The sequence below is a fragment of the Emydura macquarii genome, unplaced genomic scaffold (assembly GCF_026122565.2).
Source record: "Emydura macquarii macquarii isolate MOO-44397 ecotype Brisbane River unplaced genomic scaffold, CSIRO-AGI_Emac_v2 contig_2422, whole genome shotgun sequence".
In the NCBI taxonomy this organism is placed as follows: domain Eukaryota; kingdom Metazoa; phylum Chordata; order Testudines; family Chelidae; genus Emydura; species Emydura macquarii.
In genome coordinates, this window is record NW_027132559.1 from 31969638 (window position 1) to 31986478 (window position 16841).

The 16841-nt window shown below is 40.2% G+C and overlaps 1 protein-coding gene across 3 annotated transcripts in view; it reads right to left on the reverse strand.

Annotated features, from left to right (window-relative positions):
* Nucleotides 1-16841, reverse strand: part of VPS50 (VPS50 subunit of EARP/GARPII complex) — a 166128-nt gene that overhangs the window by 43367 nt on the left and 105920 nt on the right. For all 3 annotated transcript variants that reach the window (XM_067562199.1, XM_067562198.1, XM_067562197.1), the window contains exon 20: nucleotides 15297-15403. In XM_067562199.1, the coding sequence (XP_067418300.1) occupies nucleotides 15297-15403 (107 nt within the window). The remainder of the gene's footprint in view (nucleotides 1-15296; nucleotides 15404-16841) is intronic.

Here is a 16841-nt window from a genome sequence, read left to right on the forward strand (position 1 = left end):
GAAGATCATGTACGGTGGTCCTGAGGTAAATGCCCTAATCTCAGATACTCTTCTTGCCGAGGTAATCACTACTAGAAAAGATACCTTCCAGGAGAGCAACAGCACTGGATAGGTAGCTCAAAGAGAGGACCAGGTTCAGATCCCAAGGGGGTAGCGGGTCTCGAACTTGGGGGTAGAGCCTCTCTACTCCTTTCAGGATCCTGACCATCATAGAGTGGGAAAAAACTGATTTCCCTTGTATCAGAGGCTGAAATGCGGAGATGGCTGACAGGTGAACCTTCAATGAAGCAATAGCTAGGCCTTGAAGCTTAAGGTGCAGCAAGTAATTTAGAATGGCCTGAATCGATGACTGTTCAGGCAGAATTCCTTGGACACTGCCCAGAAGGTGAACCTTCTCGACCTGGCAAGGTACAAAGCCCTAGTGGAAGGTTTTCTGCTGCCCATCAGGATCTGCTGAACCTGCAACGAACATGCCTGTTCTTCAAGGTTCAGCTATGCAGTCTCCACACCATCAGATGCAGAGACTCCAGATCTGGGTGCAGAAGCAGACACCCGTCCTGGGAGAGGAGATTGTGCCAACAGAGCAACTCTAGTGGGGAGGGCGATTGATAGTTCCAGAAGCGTGCTGAACCAATGTGGGCAGAGCCACGCTGGTGCAATCAGGATAACATCCACCCTGTCCCTCTTGATCTTCAGCAGCACTTTGTGTATTAACAGAATGGGCGGGAATGCATACATTAGAGCTCCTGTCCACTGTAAGAAAAAGGCATTGCACTGCAACCTGTCGTTGAGCCTGCGAATCGAACAGAACTGATGGCACTTCTTGTTCAGCTTGGATGCAAAAAGGTCCACTTGGGGAGAACCCCATCTCTAGAAGATCAAACTGGCTGCCCTCATATGGAGCAACCACTTGTGGTGGGGTAAGAAGGACCTGCTGAGGCAGTCTGCTGCGTGATTCTTGATGCCCAGGAGGTGGAAGGTTATGAGGTGAAAGTCGTGGCTCACTGCAAGGTTCCACAGACACACCATCTCCTGGCAAAAGGCCAGTGAGTGAGCCCCCACTTTCCTGTTGATATAGTACACTGCGGCAGTATTGTCCGTCAGAACCCTTACTACACACCTTGCCCAAGATGAAGGGAAGGAACACCCCGCAAGCTAGGCATATTGCCCTTAGCTCTCTCACGTTTATGTGCATCTTCTCTTCTTCCTGTGACCAAATCCCGAGTGCTGTGGTTGAAGCTGATATGGGCCCCCTCACCCCAAGTCTGAAGTGTCTGACACCAAAGTGATTGAGGGAGCTAGCTCCTCGAACAGCATACCCCTGCAGTACTGAGCGACGGTCTCGCCACAATTCTAGTGAGCACAGGATGTGTGGGGGTACCGTGACCACTCGGTCCAGGGAGTGCCTGCCCAGGGCATACACTGAAGCTAGCCATGTCTGGAATGATCTGAGCCCTAGGCGTGCAAACTTCACCACATACGTACAAGCCGCCATGTGGCCCAGCAGCTACAGACAAGTTCTGGCTGTTGTGATGGGAAACGTGCGAAGATGTGTAATGACGCCAGATATCGCTTCGAAATGAGGCTGGGGGAGGAAACCCTTGGCCTGAGTGGAGTCGAGAACTGTGCCAATAAACTCTATCCACTGTACTGGCATTAATGTTGACTTTTGCTTCCTTATTAAGAGACCTTGATGGCAGCAGGCAACGCATACAAGCTCTAGGTTGCTCCGGAGCAGAGACTGGGACCTGCTGCTGATCAGCTAGTCATCCAGGTATGGATAGATCTGCATGCCCTGGCAGCTTAGGTGCGCAGCCACCACTGCCATGCATTTTGTAAACACCCTCGGGCAGAAGAGAGGCCAAAGGGTAAAGCCGTAAACTGGTAGTGGGAACGAGCTACCACGAAGTGGAGAAAACTTCTGTGGCCAGGGAAGATTACGATGTGGAAGTACACGCCCTTTAGGTTGAGGGCAGCATACCAGTCTCCTGGATCCAAGGAAGGGATGGATGATGGAGGCTAGGGAGACCATGTGGAACTTCAGTCTCGCAAGATATTTGTTCAGACAGTGCAGGTCTAGAATGGGCCTAAGACTCCCTTTTGCCTTGGAGATAAGGAAGTTCTGGGAGTAAAACCCTTTCCCCTTCATGTCTGGTGGAACTTCCTCTATAGCCCCCAGTCTGAGAAGACTCTCCACCTCCTGCACAAGAAGCAGAAGAGGGGTCCCTGAAGAGGGACAGGGAGGGAGGGTTGTGAGGAGGAGGGGAAGAAAACTGTAGGACATATCCTGCTGAGATGATGCCAAGGACCCAATGGTCCAATGTTATTCTGGCCCATTCGGATAGGAAAGGAATGAGACAGTTGAGGAATGGTTGGGAGGGAGGATCCTGCCCCGAGACTGGAACACCGTCCTCAGGTGCACCTTCAAAAAGATTGGCACTGACCATTCGAGTGCCTGGAAGGCTCTGGTTGGGTAGCTGAAGCAGAAGCCGCAGTCGATGATGCTCAGCCGTTGTGGAACATCCCAGAAACGGGGACCAGAAACGCACTCTCGGGGACCCGTGCCACGATGAGGACGCCCTCTGCAGTGACTTAGGCCAAGGGGATATATGCCGCTGATCGGGGGAGCAGTGCAGCCATTGAGGAGGACGGTTCGCAGTTTTCCCCCTAGAAACTGGAGCTTTCTCCTTTGCTAGCACCGAGAGAGGCTTAGCGGTAGGAGGTAAGTACAGGGCCATCAGGTTCCTCGCTACCTAATGCCTCTGGCATCGATGGCACCGCAAGCTGAAGAGGCCCCCTTCCGCTCCCAGGAGTTGGAGGTGGCTGTCTCGGCGGACTCGCACTCCTGGATGGCGAGTTCCTCTCCTGCTGTCCCTCAGCCGACTGGTCCAGTATGGGTCCCACACTCGATCCTCCATCCCTGGTCTTCTTTAACATGGGGGAACGGCCCCGATCAGATTACTGTTTTTTCTGCTTCTTCCTCGATGGAGAAGAAGAAGAGGTCCAGTGCTGGTGGGGCACTCTGCACTGACAGGATGCTCAGCACCGAAGTAGAGCAGGACAGCTTGGAGGCTGGTCTCAGCGCTGCCTCCATCAGTAAGGCCTTCAGGAGGATTTCCCTCTTTTTTCGAGTCCATGGCCTGAACACCTTATAGATTTTGCACTTCTCTGTGTGGTTCCCCCAGACACTTTAGACAACTGTCATGGGGGTCACTAAGAGGGAAGGGCTTGCTGCAGGAGACACAGGGCTTGAAAGCCGGAGACCAGAGCATGCCCCACTACGGGGTGAAGGTCCCTATCAGGACTACACTCACCTTAACTGCTAACTATTTACAGCACTTAACTAACAATAACAATATTACAGACTAACAAACTACTTAAGGTAACAATAGGAGCACTTGCGATAGCAAGCAGTACAGTTCCAGCAACCGTCACAGGCGGAAAGAAGGAACTGAGGCGGCGTAGGGCTGGTGGCGTCTGATATACCGCGACATGTGCGTGGGGCTCCAGAGGGTGCCAGAGCCAGCCTTACGGATACTGTTAAGGGGAAAAAATTCCAGTAACCATGCACAGAGGTGCACACACACCTAGAATGGAATTGACATGAGCAAGCACTTGAAAAAGAATCACACCTATTATCTATAACTAGGACATAAAGGAAGAGTTAATATATGAAAGCCTTGGTTCAAATGGTTTACATGGTACTCAAACATCTCTTTTATCCCTAGATGTTGTGACATTTATAATATGAGATCAGACACTCTTCTATCCATATCACACTCTTTGTGATGATACCTTTAAGAAATTATGTAAGTCAGTGTTCTCTGTTAGAGAAAGCTGAAGATCTAGGCAATTCCTTTCTACTCAGAAGAGAGCTGACTAACTTTCTATTCTTATCTTTCTCTCCCTTACTCTGTGAAGGACAAAATCATAGGCCTTGTTCTCCTTGTGCCCTGCTAAGAACTAAATAGTGCTTGAGGACTTTGAACTTGATTTGATGTTCAGTGGGAAGCTAGTGCATTGAACCATGCATGGAGTAATGAGCTCCTGTTGACATACATTTGTCAGAAGACAATCTATTCACTTTTCTTATTATCTGTGGATTCACTCCTAAATTCTATGTGCTCGCAACAAAAATCTATGACAGCAGTCACAAATGTATGGATCTCTGTGGCCACATTCATGTCGATAGTAAAGGAGGTAGGATGGTAGTTAGCTGAACGAGAGTTTTTGCTGATGTGCCCATTAGAGTCTGTCTAGTATAAAAGGATGAGTCCAGAAAGCACCCTCTGATTATCGGAACAGAAAAGCTTCTCTATATTAACTGGCAAAGAAAGTCAGACTTCAGTATAATGTATCAAAACAGCAAGATATATACATCTTTAAAACAGTAGCATGTTAGAAAATACTTACGCTAAAAGAGTTTACATTAGTCTGTTGATATAATTTTCTTTCTTAAAGTTAGCAGCATTACACTATTTCATAACTTTCATAGGCTATGTGTACACTGCACACAAGTGCTGGTGGTGGGTAAGGTATGTCTAGCTAGAAACCAAAGTGAAAAGCAAGCTGCATCCACACTGCAAGCTGCATATGTCAGCAAAAGGCTCTGGCAAGGGGAAGGCAGCAGGACACTAAACTGTGATGGGGGAGCCACGTGGGTATATACCTGGGTACAAACCCACAGGCTTCAGGTATGTCTTTGCTCACCTAAGCAACGCCTCACCATCTATGTTACTATTTATAGAGCCATGCTAGGGGACTAGTGGTACTTTACACACCATTGTAAGAAGTTTGCTGGGTAGACATACCGATAAAGTTAACAATGTAATACAGAAAAAAATCAAGCAAAGCATTTTGGTATTTTGTGATAGTGACTTCATGGACAGAAAAATGAACCAGCAGAGCAACAAAACTAGCTTATTTTTCTGATAATATAATTATTAGACTTCAGTGAGAGCCACAAAAATTTTATAGATATATAAGAGAAATATCACTATTATATCTGACTATTAATTCCCACTTTCCAGTTTTCTAAATAGCTCAGTTTTTATTGTAACTATTATACAGCTTGGGCCTGTTCACTACTGTGTTACTCTAATTTACTAGTCTACTGGCAAGAAACTGGAGCCCATTTAGTAATCAGACTAAACTGGTACATAAATATAAAGAAATTGATGCACACTTGTGAAACAGACATTTATGAGCTTTTCCCCAGCATAAATACACTTCATCTTTTATGTTTAGTGTAAACAATATTGATGTTCTTTGGAGACTTTGAACATAATATTTATTATTTAGAACTCAGTTATTTAATGTTTGATTACTTTCATTAAATGCTGACTCTTTTGGCCTAGAATGACAAGTGGTTTAATTATGTCTGTATCAATAAAAACAGCAAATTACAAACACAGAACACTGTGCAACCTGGAAATTTAGACAAGTTTCCATCGTGTTTTATATTTCTTATGCCCAAATGCAAAGGGATAACACCTAATCAAAGCAATGGATCATCCTTGTATGTCATCTGAAGTGAGGTCTGAATACTCTGTACTTCCAAAGGCTGAATTTCTCCACTCATCCTTTGTGCTAAAACACAGTGTTTCAAAATCCACATGTAGCCTGCACATGATATAAAGACGTGTCTTTCTAGAAAGGTTAGATTATCAAAATTTCACTATGCTTGGCACAAATATGCAAGACAGCAAAAGTATAGGGCTGTACCTAAGAGACTATGGACTATACATTGCACTTTCCCCCTCAATCTTGTCCCTGTAAAATCTTTAGAGGCCAAGAACATTTCTTTATCACAACATCACTCAGCATCTTGACACTACAAAATGTTCCAAGAACATTTCCTCCTCGTTCCCTTCCCTAAAATGATGCCAATTTTTAAACTCTTTCCTATACAATACTGTTGCCTACATGCACTAAAATGAAGTTCAGACATCTGGTAAAAAAATGGGTATACTGGAGAGTTTATTAACAGTAGCATAATCCCCCTGTATGTCTGATATATTTGGAGGTAAAACACCACACTTAGATTTGGACTGATGAACCCTAATGCTTGATGATTTGTTACTACAAAATTTGCTTTGCTTCCCTGAACTACAATATATATAAGATAGTGTTTATTGCACCAGTATCAAAATATTCAAATCACCAAAAATAAAAGGGTAAATACATGAGTTGAAAAAGAGTATTGGAGTTTTCATATAGCTGTAGTTATCAGTACACTATTTCCTTGGTATCTAAGAATTCCAAATATCTCATTTTCTCACAGACTGCATGATGAATAGTAGAGGCCAATATGACAATATGAAGGAGAGAGGGGGAAAATAGATCATTGTATAGTTAAGGGTTTTTTCTAATTCCTCTAACTGCAAATTTTCTGGTCTTGAGATTCCACACCATCCTTCCAACAGATGATGTGGGACCATTCCTGTTACTTTTGACAATGCTTTTTTTGCCACTACTCTATTTTAGAAACAACTGGTACTGATTCCTTAGTTAGAAAATAACCCTAGGTGAGACAAAATAAAGACAATCCATTCTCAAAAACCTTTCAGTTTGTAAGAAAGAAGGCACTAGGAAGCCCAGAGGAAGAAACAGTTTAGAATTTTGTGTTGATTTTTCTAAAATTCAAATTGGATAGTAATAAGCATTGAATCAACAAAAATAAGGATTCCTACAACTAATACTACTGACTAGTCTATAAGATAGCCTCTGAGACACACAGTCTAGGTCACAATATATCTTCAGAAAAGAAGAAATTATTGCCTATAGGTTAGTTAGGAATTTCTAGTATTTTTAATGTATGTCAACATTCCAAATCCTAATCTTAGTTGTATTAATGGGCTTTCTGGGGGCAGGGGTGTGTCCATATTTGGGATTACTGTATTCTGCAAGATTCACATTCTTTTGAATAACGAAATCCATGACTGGGTCAAGGATTAATTTAATCTGTGAAAATCAAGTTTTACAATGGTTGCTTTTTGATTTTTCTATGGAAAGCAAATTGACAAATTAATCTGAAGGAAAACCAAGTGATTTGAACAGGTAGTATGAAATCAAAAATTAAGTGGACTGTTATATCAGAACCTACTTTTATTCTATATAGAAATTCATTCATACGGTTTCTGTGCACAATATAGATTGCTTATGTTTTATTCATTCAGCCTCCACCACAATATATTGTACACAAAAAGGTAAACATGAAATAAAACAGTTACAAATATTCATTCACGTTCAGCAAGTATTTCTAAGTCTGTAGGGCCCCCCCAAAAAGTTGGTTGACCAATTGTCTCAGTCCATTTGGGAAATTCACCTCCCGATCCCTATCTCACATTTATCCCTGGGTTCCTCTTACCTCCCTGTGTTTGCTAGAAAGGACACCAGTTGTTTCAGTGGTTTTAAATGGCAACATACTTCATATATTTGCTACTCTTTGAAAAGTTCTGCATGAATTTGGTTCTCTTTATATCCTAGTTAGATGAAATCACCTGGTTTATGAAATCCTTATCGATACGAACTATTTGTGTGTGTGTCAATTTTGCAAAACCCCTCATTAATCCAAATACCTTCTTCATTCCCTAGCTGGTCCCATGCAACCAGAGTCCACAGAATGTCCCCAAAACACGGCTTTGTTACATCCACCTTCACCTTCTTGAGAGTTTACATTGTGGCCACTATCCTTTCAACCAAATCCTGATTAAAATTCCCTTTGAAAAAACCAAAACATGCCCTTAATTAGCTGCAGAGACTGCTGTTAAAAGATGAAACCCACTTCCTTTCCTGAACTCTTGGCTAGGGATCAAGAGTCCAGTTCTCTGGAATTAAATATGCATAGTAGTGCTGTAAATTGCCACAGAACTGCCAAGCCGGCAATACACTTATTTTCACATCTTTGGAGTGATGATTCAGAAAAACAAAAAAGTGAAGAAAACTAAAGGGTCAAGGCTGTTGGTCAAGTGGTCTTCTCCATTTCAGTAAACAGTTACAAGTATAAGGAACAACTAACACAGCCAGACAGGTTCAGCCACTAATAGTCTACAGAACTTGTAAAAAACATTGCTTAATGGTTTAAAATATTCAAATCAAATATAATTCCAGGAGGGGAAAAACAAAAGTACAAAAATAAAAAGTTTATGTAACTTTAAGGCTTTGACTGGAATCCACTTAGATATGGTGCAAGGAGGTGTGAGAGAGAGACACAAAATGCAGTAAACTAAAGCCAGATTTGTAGGCTTGACTGAATTTTCTTAAAATAAAACAGACATCTGAAGTGAATAGCAGTTTGTCCATAGATAATATTCATTGTGCAGAGATTCATCCACTGGATCAACACATTCTAACAGGTGCTTAGTTTGTACACCAGTTCCCTAAAAGATGACTCATAAAAGTGCATAACATAAATCAAACTGTCAAGCATATTTTTCAAGTCTATATTGTAAAAATCCTAATGACATTTTAAATGGAAAATAGACAAGTACTCATGTTAAAAATGAATTTCTACCCAAAATAATACAACTGCATTCCTCCACTACAGCAAAAACAATTTTCCAGATTATGGAAAGCTTTCTCTCAAAAAAATATTTGTTACAAAGTACCAAAATCATTTTCAAAGAACAATCTTACAGTAAAACTTTAGAAGTATGCACATACACCTAAATTTCCCCATACTTCACAGTTAAGATTAAGTAGCAAATGATGGTAGTGCTGTCTCATGATATTAATACTTCATTACTTTTAAAAGGAATACTATACTACATTTACTGTTATAGGGAAACTTGTACACTAAAGTTAAGGCACAATACATATTTCCGTTTATATCTATATTTTTAGCTGTTCTTCTTACACCTTTGGGGGTAATATTTTCTAGTATTTGCCCAATGTGAAATAGTTTGAACAATAATTAACTGGCTGATTTTGTGTATGCAGAGAGAGAAAAATAATACACTTCTCTATTAATAAAAGTTTCTTACGATCTTTGTTTGAATAGTTCTATTCAGTTAGTGTCAAAAGTAGTCACTTGGCATGCAAAGACTGCTCACTGCGGAGAAATATTTTGAGTGTTCATGTAAAAACCAATTTTATTTTGACTGAATTAGGAAACTTTGAAAAATCAAATTTTCTGTATGCAAAATAAAATTGGCATGATTTATTAGCAGCATTCAGAGCTAAGTTAGGCTGCACTGTATGGTTAACTTAGATATACACTTCAGCCCTTAGTCACCCAGATTTACTCCAAACCTTCCAGAATCAAATTTCCAAATGTTTCTGGGAGATGCCAGGCCAGGTTTTCATAGACTCACTGATTCCAAGGTCAAAAGGGTACATTGTGATCAACTAGTCTGACCTCCTCTATAACACACAGAACTTCTCCAAAATAGTCCCAAGAGCATATCTTTAGAATAACATCCAAGTTTGATTTAAAAATTGCCAGTGATGGAGACGCCACCACGTCCCTCAGTAAATTGTTCCAATGGTTACTTCGGTTACTTCCAATGGTAACCTTCACCATTAAAAATGCATGCCTCATTTCCAATCTGAATTTGTCTATCTTCAACTTCAAGGCACTGCATCGTGTTATACCTTTGTCTGTTATATTAAAGAGCCCCTTTGCTGCTAAATATTTGTTCCCCGTGTAGGTACTTATAGACTGTAATCAAGTCATCCCTTCACCTTCTCTCTAGAAGCTAAATAGATTTTGCTCCTTGAGTCTAGGCATGTTTTCTAATCCTTTAATCATTCTGATGGATCCTCTCTGAACCTTCTGCAATTTATCAACATCCTTCTTGAAGTAAAAGGGATCCTCCTCTTCTCCTGGAGCTGCTTCTTCCTTTAGGAAAATGGTCTCTTGGCTCAGAGAAATGTGTTCAGCGCTGAGAGCCAGGACATCAAGAAAGCTGAGGTGTTTAATGCCTATTTTGCTTCAGTCTTCACTAACAAACTTAATAGTGACCAGATACTCAACACAATTAATATTAACAAAAGGAAAGGAATGCAAGCCAAAACAGGGTGGATTGATTTAAATCACCAAGAGAAAAATCTTTGATTTAAATCAAGTTTCCCACTGATACGTCATCCCATATTTTTTAAACAATGGTGCAAATCTGGTCACTAAAACATGTTAATTTACAACTCAGTACAGCATTTCACAACATGTAGGAGGGTATACTTTATGTAATTTTTTAGATAACTTGATTTTTATTAACTTAGGAAATAGTACAATATGCATTACTTGTGTCAAGCTGCAGATGCAGCAGCAGTACATTAGGAATGGTAAGAACTAAATCACACACACAAATACAATAGCACTTATATTTTATTAAGCTAAATCTTAAATGTTACATAAATGTTTCACATTTGCAATTGCAGTAGTCTCCTGAGTTGCCAGCTGATGGCTGTCCTTACACTTTTTTTTAATTTTCAACTTTTATTAATTCTAACAGACAAGTCATCACAACACTAAACGTACGCTGTCCTTAAAACTTCTACAACTAGCTCTCATCTTCCCCATGCCCACTGTCATTTTTATTTATAGACTGAAAAAGAAATACAAATTTTCCTGCTTTTTCAACTCTGTCGATTTCTTAGCTTTGAGTGAATAACACCAAACGATAAAAATATTCTCTCTGTGCGGGCAGAGGAAGCTACTGCTATGAAAAGTTGGCTTAACAACTGAAGGAACTGTGTTTCAAGATGCCTGGCTAATGATTTCCACCAATTCAGGGGAGTGACTTTGTTCAAACATAATCAGTACACATGTACTGTTTAAATGGTTCCGTTCCAGCCCTGAAATATATTATGACTGGCATAACTGAGGAGTGATTTTGAGATGCCCACGCCATGGCAGCATCATTTTCTTCAGAAGTTAGGCATCTACCTTTATATCTAAAGTTGAGAATGTTTGCAAGGAAATGAGGTGGAATTAGTGCTTGATCCATTTGCTTCTTTACTGCCTGCAGTTCAACTTTCTGGTGAGGAATTTCTTTCTTCAGTGTCTCTTGAATTGCCTTCCAAATTTCGACAGCATCAGCAATAGAGCAACAATTTCTCTGAGGTTTGTTTAAGGCTATGGATATAGACTTCAGTATATTGAGCATATCCTCTACATTCCTCTTTAATCCAATGTTAAATACTTTGGATGAGATACTTCCATCTATTTTATCACGGTTTTCTTCACAAAATTTTATGAGAATAGGCCAGTTCTTAATAAATTGTGCAAAACAATCAACCACAGAATTCCATCAAACTTGTTGAGGGAGAATTAGTTTGGATTCTCCTGCTCTCTTCGGTGAAGCTGAAGCAAAATAGCTATTATGGAAGTATTTTGCGACTTCAACAACATTTTCTTTTATTCCTGGAGAAGACGTACTTAAGTCTTTGGCTAAAAGATGCATTAAATGGGCATTACAGCCATACGTTATTAAGGAGCATCCTTCCGTTTCTTCTTCTAAGTATCTTCTCATCTTTGCTACATTTGCAGCATTGTCTATGACAAAACGGCGCATGTGACAGTTGAATTTTTGTTCAGTTTATTACAGCTTTCACTGCCACTTTTTAAATAATCTGTTGTGTGGACATTTCCCGATGTATTTATTGTTTCTGAAAGATATACAACCCCATCTTCTGTTGTCACACAGGCATATATTACTGGATCATTGTGTACATTGCTCCACCCATCATGGCTTAAACTGGCAAATGTCCTTGCACACTGTTGAAGTTCCTTCTCATACACTGTATCTGGCAACCTTCCACCAATGTCTGCTCTACCAGGTGGAGTGTAGCTTGGTTGTAAGGACTCAACCATAACAATTAAGTGTTTATTGTTAACAATGCAAAAAAGGAGAATTTGTGGCATAAATGAACCAAGCAATCTTTTCATCTATGGTGTCTTGTTGGTATTTACTGGTCCTTACTACAAACCCATCCATGGTGGTGGTTTTATTGGATGATTGATATCTTTTGCTTGCTACTGATACTCTGTTGAATGAAATACATTTAGTTGCAGCACCACTGCTAAAAGTACCAACGGATGACTTTGAAGTTGCTGCAAACAGACAGTCACAGTCAAAGTCTCTTATGCTTAAATAGGATCCTGAAACAAAATTCAAAAATTATTTTGAATAGTCGTTCTTCTCAGTTCTTTCACTCTATTATTATTCAGTTAATCATTCACATTTCTTTCAGCAAGGATGCAGATCTGATTCCAAATTACCAAAAAAGATTAGACTGATTGCACTTAGAATGCACTTAATTTTGGAGTAAGCCCATAGAACTCACTGGCCCTTGTTTTTTGAGAAAACAAGTATAGGATGGGGTTCCCTTGGGAAAGCTGAGTTATGCTAAAGTAAAATAGGGAATATACTTATGGCATCACCATTATGGTCTGTGGCCATGATGTTCCAAAATAAGGGGCATGTATTATGTAATATAAAATAAGAAAATGACACTCAGTGGCAACTGGCAATCTAGATTTCTCTTACTGCAGCTTTCTGTACTGCATACTTGGGTGATAGATTCTAAAATCTAGTTAACTAATTAAACAAGCCATAAGGATTAGCTAAGCTAAACTTTTTTTTTCTAGCAACATCCAACATAGCAAACAGCTTGTTAAATGTACTTGTTAAATCACACTTATACCAAAAGACATAGGGAGAGTCTTGAAGAATGATGCATTGCAAAGTGAATTATTTAAGTTATTAACCAGTTGATCCACATTGTTCTTCAGACACATCCACATCTTCATCCACATCATTTTCTCCCAATAAGCAGTTTTCATTATGATGTTTCATTTTTGCAACTAGGCCCTGAATCTCCTTCTTGCACTGCTTACACTTGACACGTTTTCCTTTTTTACCCAGAGAAGAAATTTCTTGAAATATTCCCAGATAGGGTCTCTCTTACGCCCAGAAGCCATGACAGTTTTTCTGTGGCAAAAGTGCAGGGGAATACAAGAAGCTGTGTGTGTACTGAATAATGTTTTCCTTTTTCTTTCCAGTCCACTCCACTGTTCTTTCTACTCTGCCTCTGTCCTTTGTCTCTCTGTCTTTAAGACAGTATTTTAACTAACTCCTCTACCTTGGTTGGCCCAGCTCCACCACCACATAAGCAAGAACAATAACAATCTTATCCAGCCTGTCTTTCTTTGCACATGACTTTAGTCTGCTGACAAACAGAAACCGAAACAGAAACTGAAAGCCCAGAACTTTCAAGAAACAAGAGCTGATAACTAGACTGGACAGACTAGAGCCATTAATTCATTTTTATGAGACTGTAAATGTAGGTTTAGCATGTCTGTGATGAGATTTAATTGTAACTGTTATTTTTTAAATGAGAGAGAAATTTAGTATTTTATTGATGTTTTAAATAAAATGTTTTGTTTATTTTTAAAAAATCATTGATTTTTATTCACCCTGAGCCAAAATAGGGAAAGAAAAGGTTCATGAATATTTAGATAACTTAGATGTAATTAGGTCAACAGGGCCTAATGAAATTCATCCTAGAGTACTTAAGGAACTAGCTGAAGCAGTCTCAGAACCATCAGCAATTATCTTTGAGAACTCTTGAAATACAGGTGAGGTACAGTTGACAAGAGAAGAGCAAGCATAGTACTATCTTTAAAAATGGGAACAAAGAGGACCCACAGAATTATAGACCAATCAGCCTAACTTCAATATCTGGAAAGATACTGGAACAAATTATTTAAAAAATTGTGAGCACCTAGAGAATAATAGGAATAAGGAATAACCAGCATGGATTTGTCAAGAACAAACCAACTTAATTTCCTTTTAACAGGGTTACTAGCCCAGTGGATGGTAGGGAAGCAGTAGATATGATCTATCTTGATTTTGACCGAGTCCCACATGACATTCTCAGAAGCAAACTAGGGAAATGTGTTTTAGATTAAATGACTATAAGATGGATGCACAACTGGCTGAAAGACTGTACTCAAAGAATAGTTATCAAGGGTTCACTGTTAAACTGTGAAGATGTATCAAGCAGGGACCCAAAGGGATTTCTCCTCGTTCCAGTATTCAAATATTTTCATGAATGACTTTACTCTCCACTTCATTATGTATGCTTATAAAATTTGCAGATGACACCAAACTGGTAGAGATTACTGACACTTTGGAGGACAGGATGAGAATTCAAAATTACTTTGACAAATTGGAGATTTGGTCTGAATTCAACAAACTGAATATGGGTCAATAATGTGATGCAGTTGTGGAAAAGGCTAATATTGTGAAATATATTAACAGGAGTGTCATACATAAGACACAAGAGGTAGTTGTCCCACTCTACTTGGCACTGGTGAGGCCTCATCTGGGGAAGTGTGTCCAGTTCTGACTATCACACTTTAAGAAAAATGTGGACAAATTGGAGAGAGTCCAGAGGAGAGCAACAAAAATGATAAAGGGTTTAGAAAACCTGGCCTATGAGGTAAGGTTTAAAAAAAACTGGACATATTTAGTCTTGAGAAAAGAAGACCGAGGGGAGACCTAATAACAGTCTTCAAACATGTTAAAGGCAGCTATAAAGAAAACAGTGATCAATTGTTCTTCATGTCCATTGAAGGTAAGACAAGACGTAACAGGCTTAATCTGCAGCAAGGGCAATTTAAGTTACATTAGGAAAAACTTTCTAACCTCAAAGGTAGTTAAGATCTGGAATATGCTTCCAATGGAAGTTCTCATATCTCCATCACTGGAAGTTTTAAAAATTAACAGGCTGGACAAACACCTGTCTAGGCTGCTAGGTCTAGCTTTACTTGGTCTTGCCACAGTTCAGGGGGCTGGACTTGATGACTTCAAGGTCTCTTCCAGCCCTACATTCTATGATCCTATATGACTAGAATTAGCCTTTCAAGCAACAGTTCACATCTCTCTTAGTGGTAGATCATGAGGTAATATAAATCATGTGCGTGCACTAGAGGGTGAAAAAATGAATCAAGCCCTACTTTTGCAACCAGGCTGCTGTTAAATCGATCAGAAGTCCTGCGTAACAAACATGTTACACTGTGCCCTTTTTATATCTATTGGCCTTATGCACTCCACACTTTGTATAATTAATCCATTACACAGGCAATACAAACACATGCAACATTAATCTATTCAAAATTCATATATTATCTCACAAGATTTATATTCTTATGACCAAAAGTCAGTTTAAGAACTAATATTTTCAGGGTTTCTAGCTATAAAGATTTTTAAAATGTTTTGAAATCCAACCAACATATTTTCAGTTATATTCAGGTATGTATAGACCAGCCATGAAACCATTCTACTTACCAACAAGTCTTATTACATTCAGTGTAGTGTTTGTTAGGATGGGTGCATTCACCTTGTTGAGGCTATAATCTGATCTCTTCCTGCTCCTCAGGGTTTCTCGAGAAACACTTAAAGAAAAAGTTATTATCCGTGTATGTCAAACAGTGTACAAACGGAATTGGAAAGAGTGTATGACCTTGTGCAACATGCCAGGGGTGTAGCTACAGGTGGGCCTGGGTGGCTCTTTGAAAGCAGGCCCAGCCAAGCTCCGCTTAAACTACCTGTGCAACTGGAGCTTTCTCAGCTGGTGGCTTCCCAAACTTCCTGCTTCTGGCCACATGGTCGGGAAGCGATCGGCCAAGAATCACTAAGCTGCCCGATGCTACAGTTGCCCTTGGCAATTGAAGCATCAGGCTTTCCGGGTTTTTTGGCAGAACTTAATTTCAAGGATTATACAGGAATATCTTTTTTGTAAAACTGCACTAAGAATATTTTAATTTTACCTGAATGACAGTATTCTACTTTCCCTGCAAGCCTATAGAAATAAATAATGCTTTTTTGTTTTAGTGAGTATGAATTAATTCCTACCTTGGTAGAGTGCCAGGGGTAATGGAGAATTAATGATTTGTTTTCTTTTAAACCAGTGATTCTCAACCAGGGATCCGCAAGCCAGTTTCAGAAGGCCATGGGGCCCTGCATCTGAAGCCTGGCGCCCCCACAGAGCTGAAGCTGGAGCCACAGGGCTGAAGCCCGAAGCCCAAAGCTCCAGCACTGCCCGCTAAAGCCCGAGCCCTGGTGCCCTCACAAGTCTAAAGCCCTGAGCCTCAAAGCACCCCACCCAGTGGCTGAAGTCCAGAGCCCCTGAGGCCCCATCCTCCATAGCTGAAGCCCAAAGGCCCCCCACACACACACCAGGTGACTGAAGCCAGAAGCCCCAAAGGCTCCTCCCCACCGCTGGGCCCTGGAGTTTTTATAGCATGCTGGGGGAGCCTCAGAAAGGAAAAGGTTGAGGACCCCGTTTTAAATGATACAGAGTTGGCATAATAAAAACAGTAAATAATACTGAAGTGTTTGAAATTATAAACGGATACTTTTGATCTATGGAAGCATTTAACTGAATACATATAGGAATTTTACAGCACTTAAAAGCTGACTGGTTTGGTCCAAAATTGAAACTGAGCATACAAAGCTGTAGTCATCTGTTGCACAATTACAATTGACTTGAACAGGAGTCATTACCTGCATGCAAAGGCTGTAGGATCAATACATCAGTTAATATCTAATGCTCTATTAATCAATGTTCTTCTTTCTGATGAGAATCTTTACCTTCTTTTTTTTCTTGTCCATTCACTGCTTCTTTCTCAGATAATGCTGAGACAAGGTGAGTGAGATAATATGTTTTATTAGACCAACTTCCACTGATCAGAGAGACAAGCTTTCGTGCTCTTCTTCATGTCCGTGAAATGTACACAGAGAGTCACAGCTAAATACAAGGTCAAACAGGTAGTTTATCATAAGTAATTAGCACATATTGTAAGGGACCATTCAAAGTGAAGTGGCCTGTTA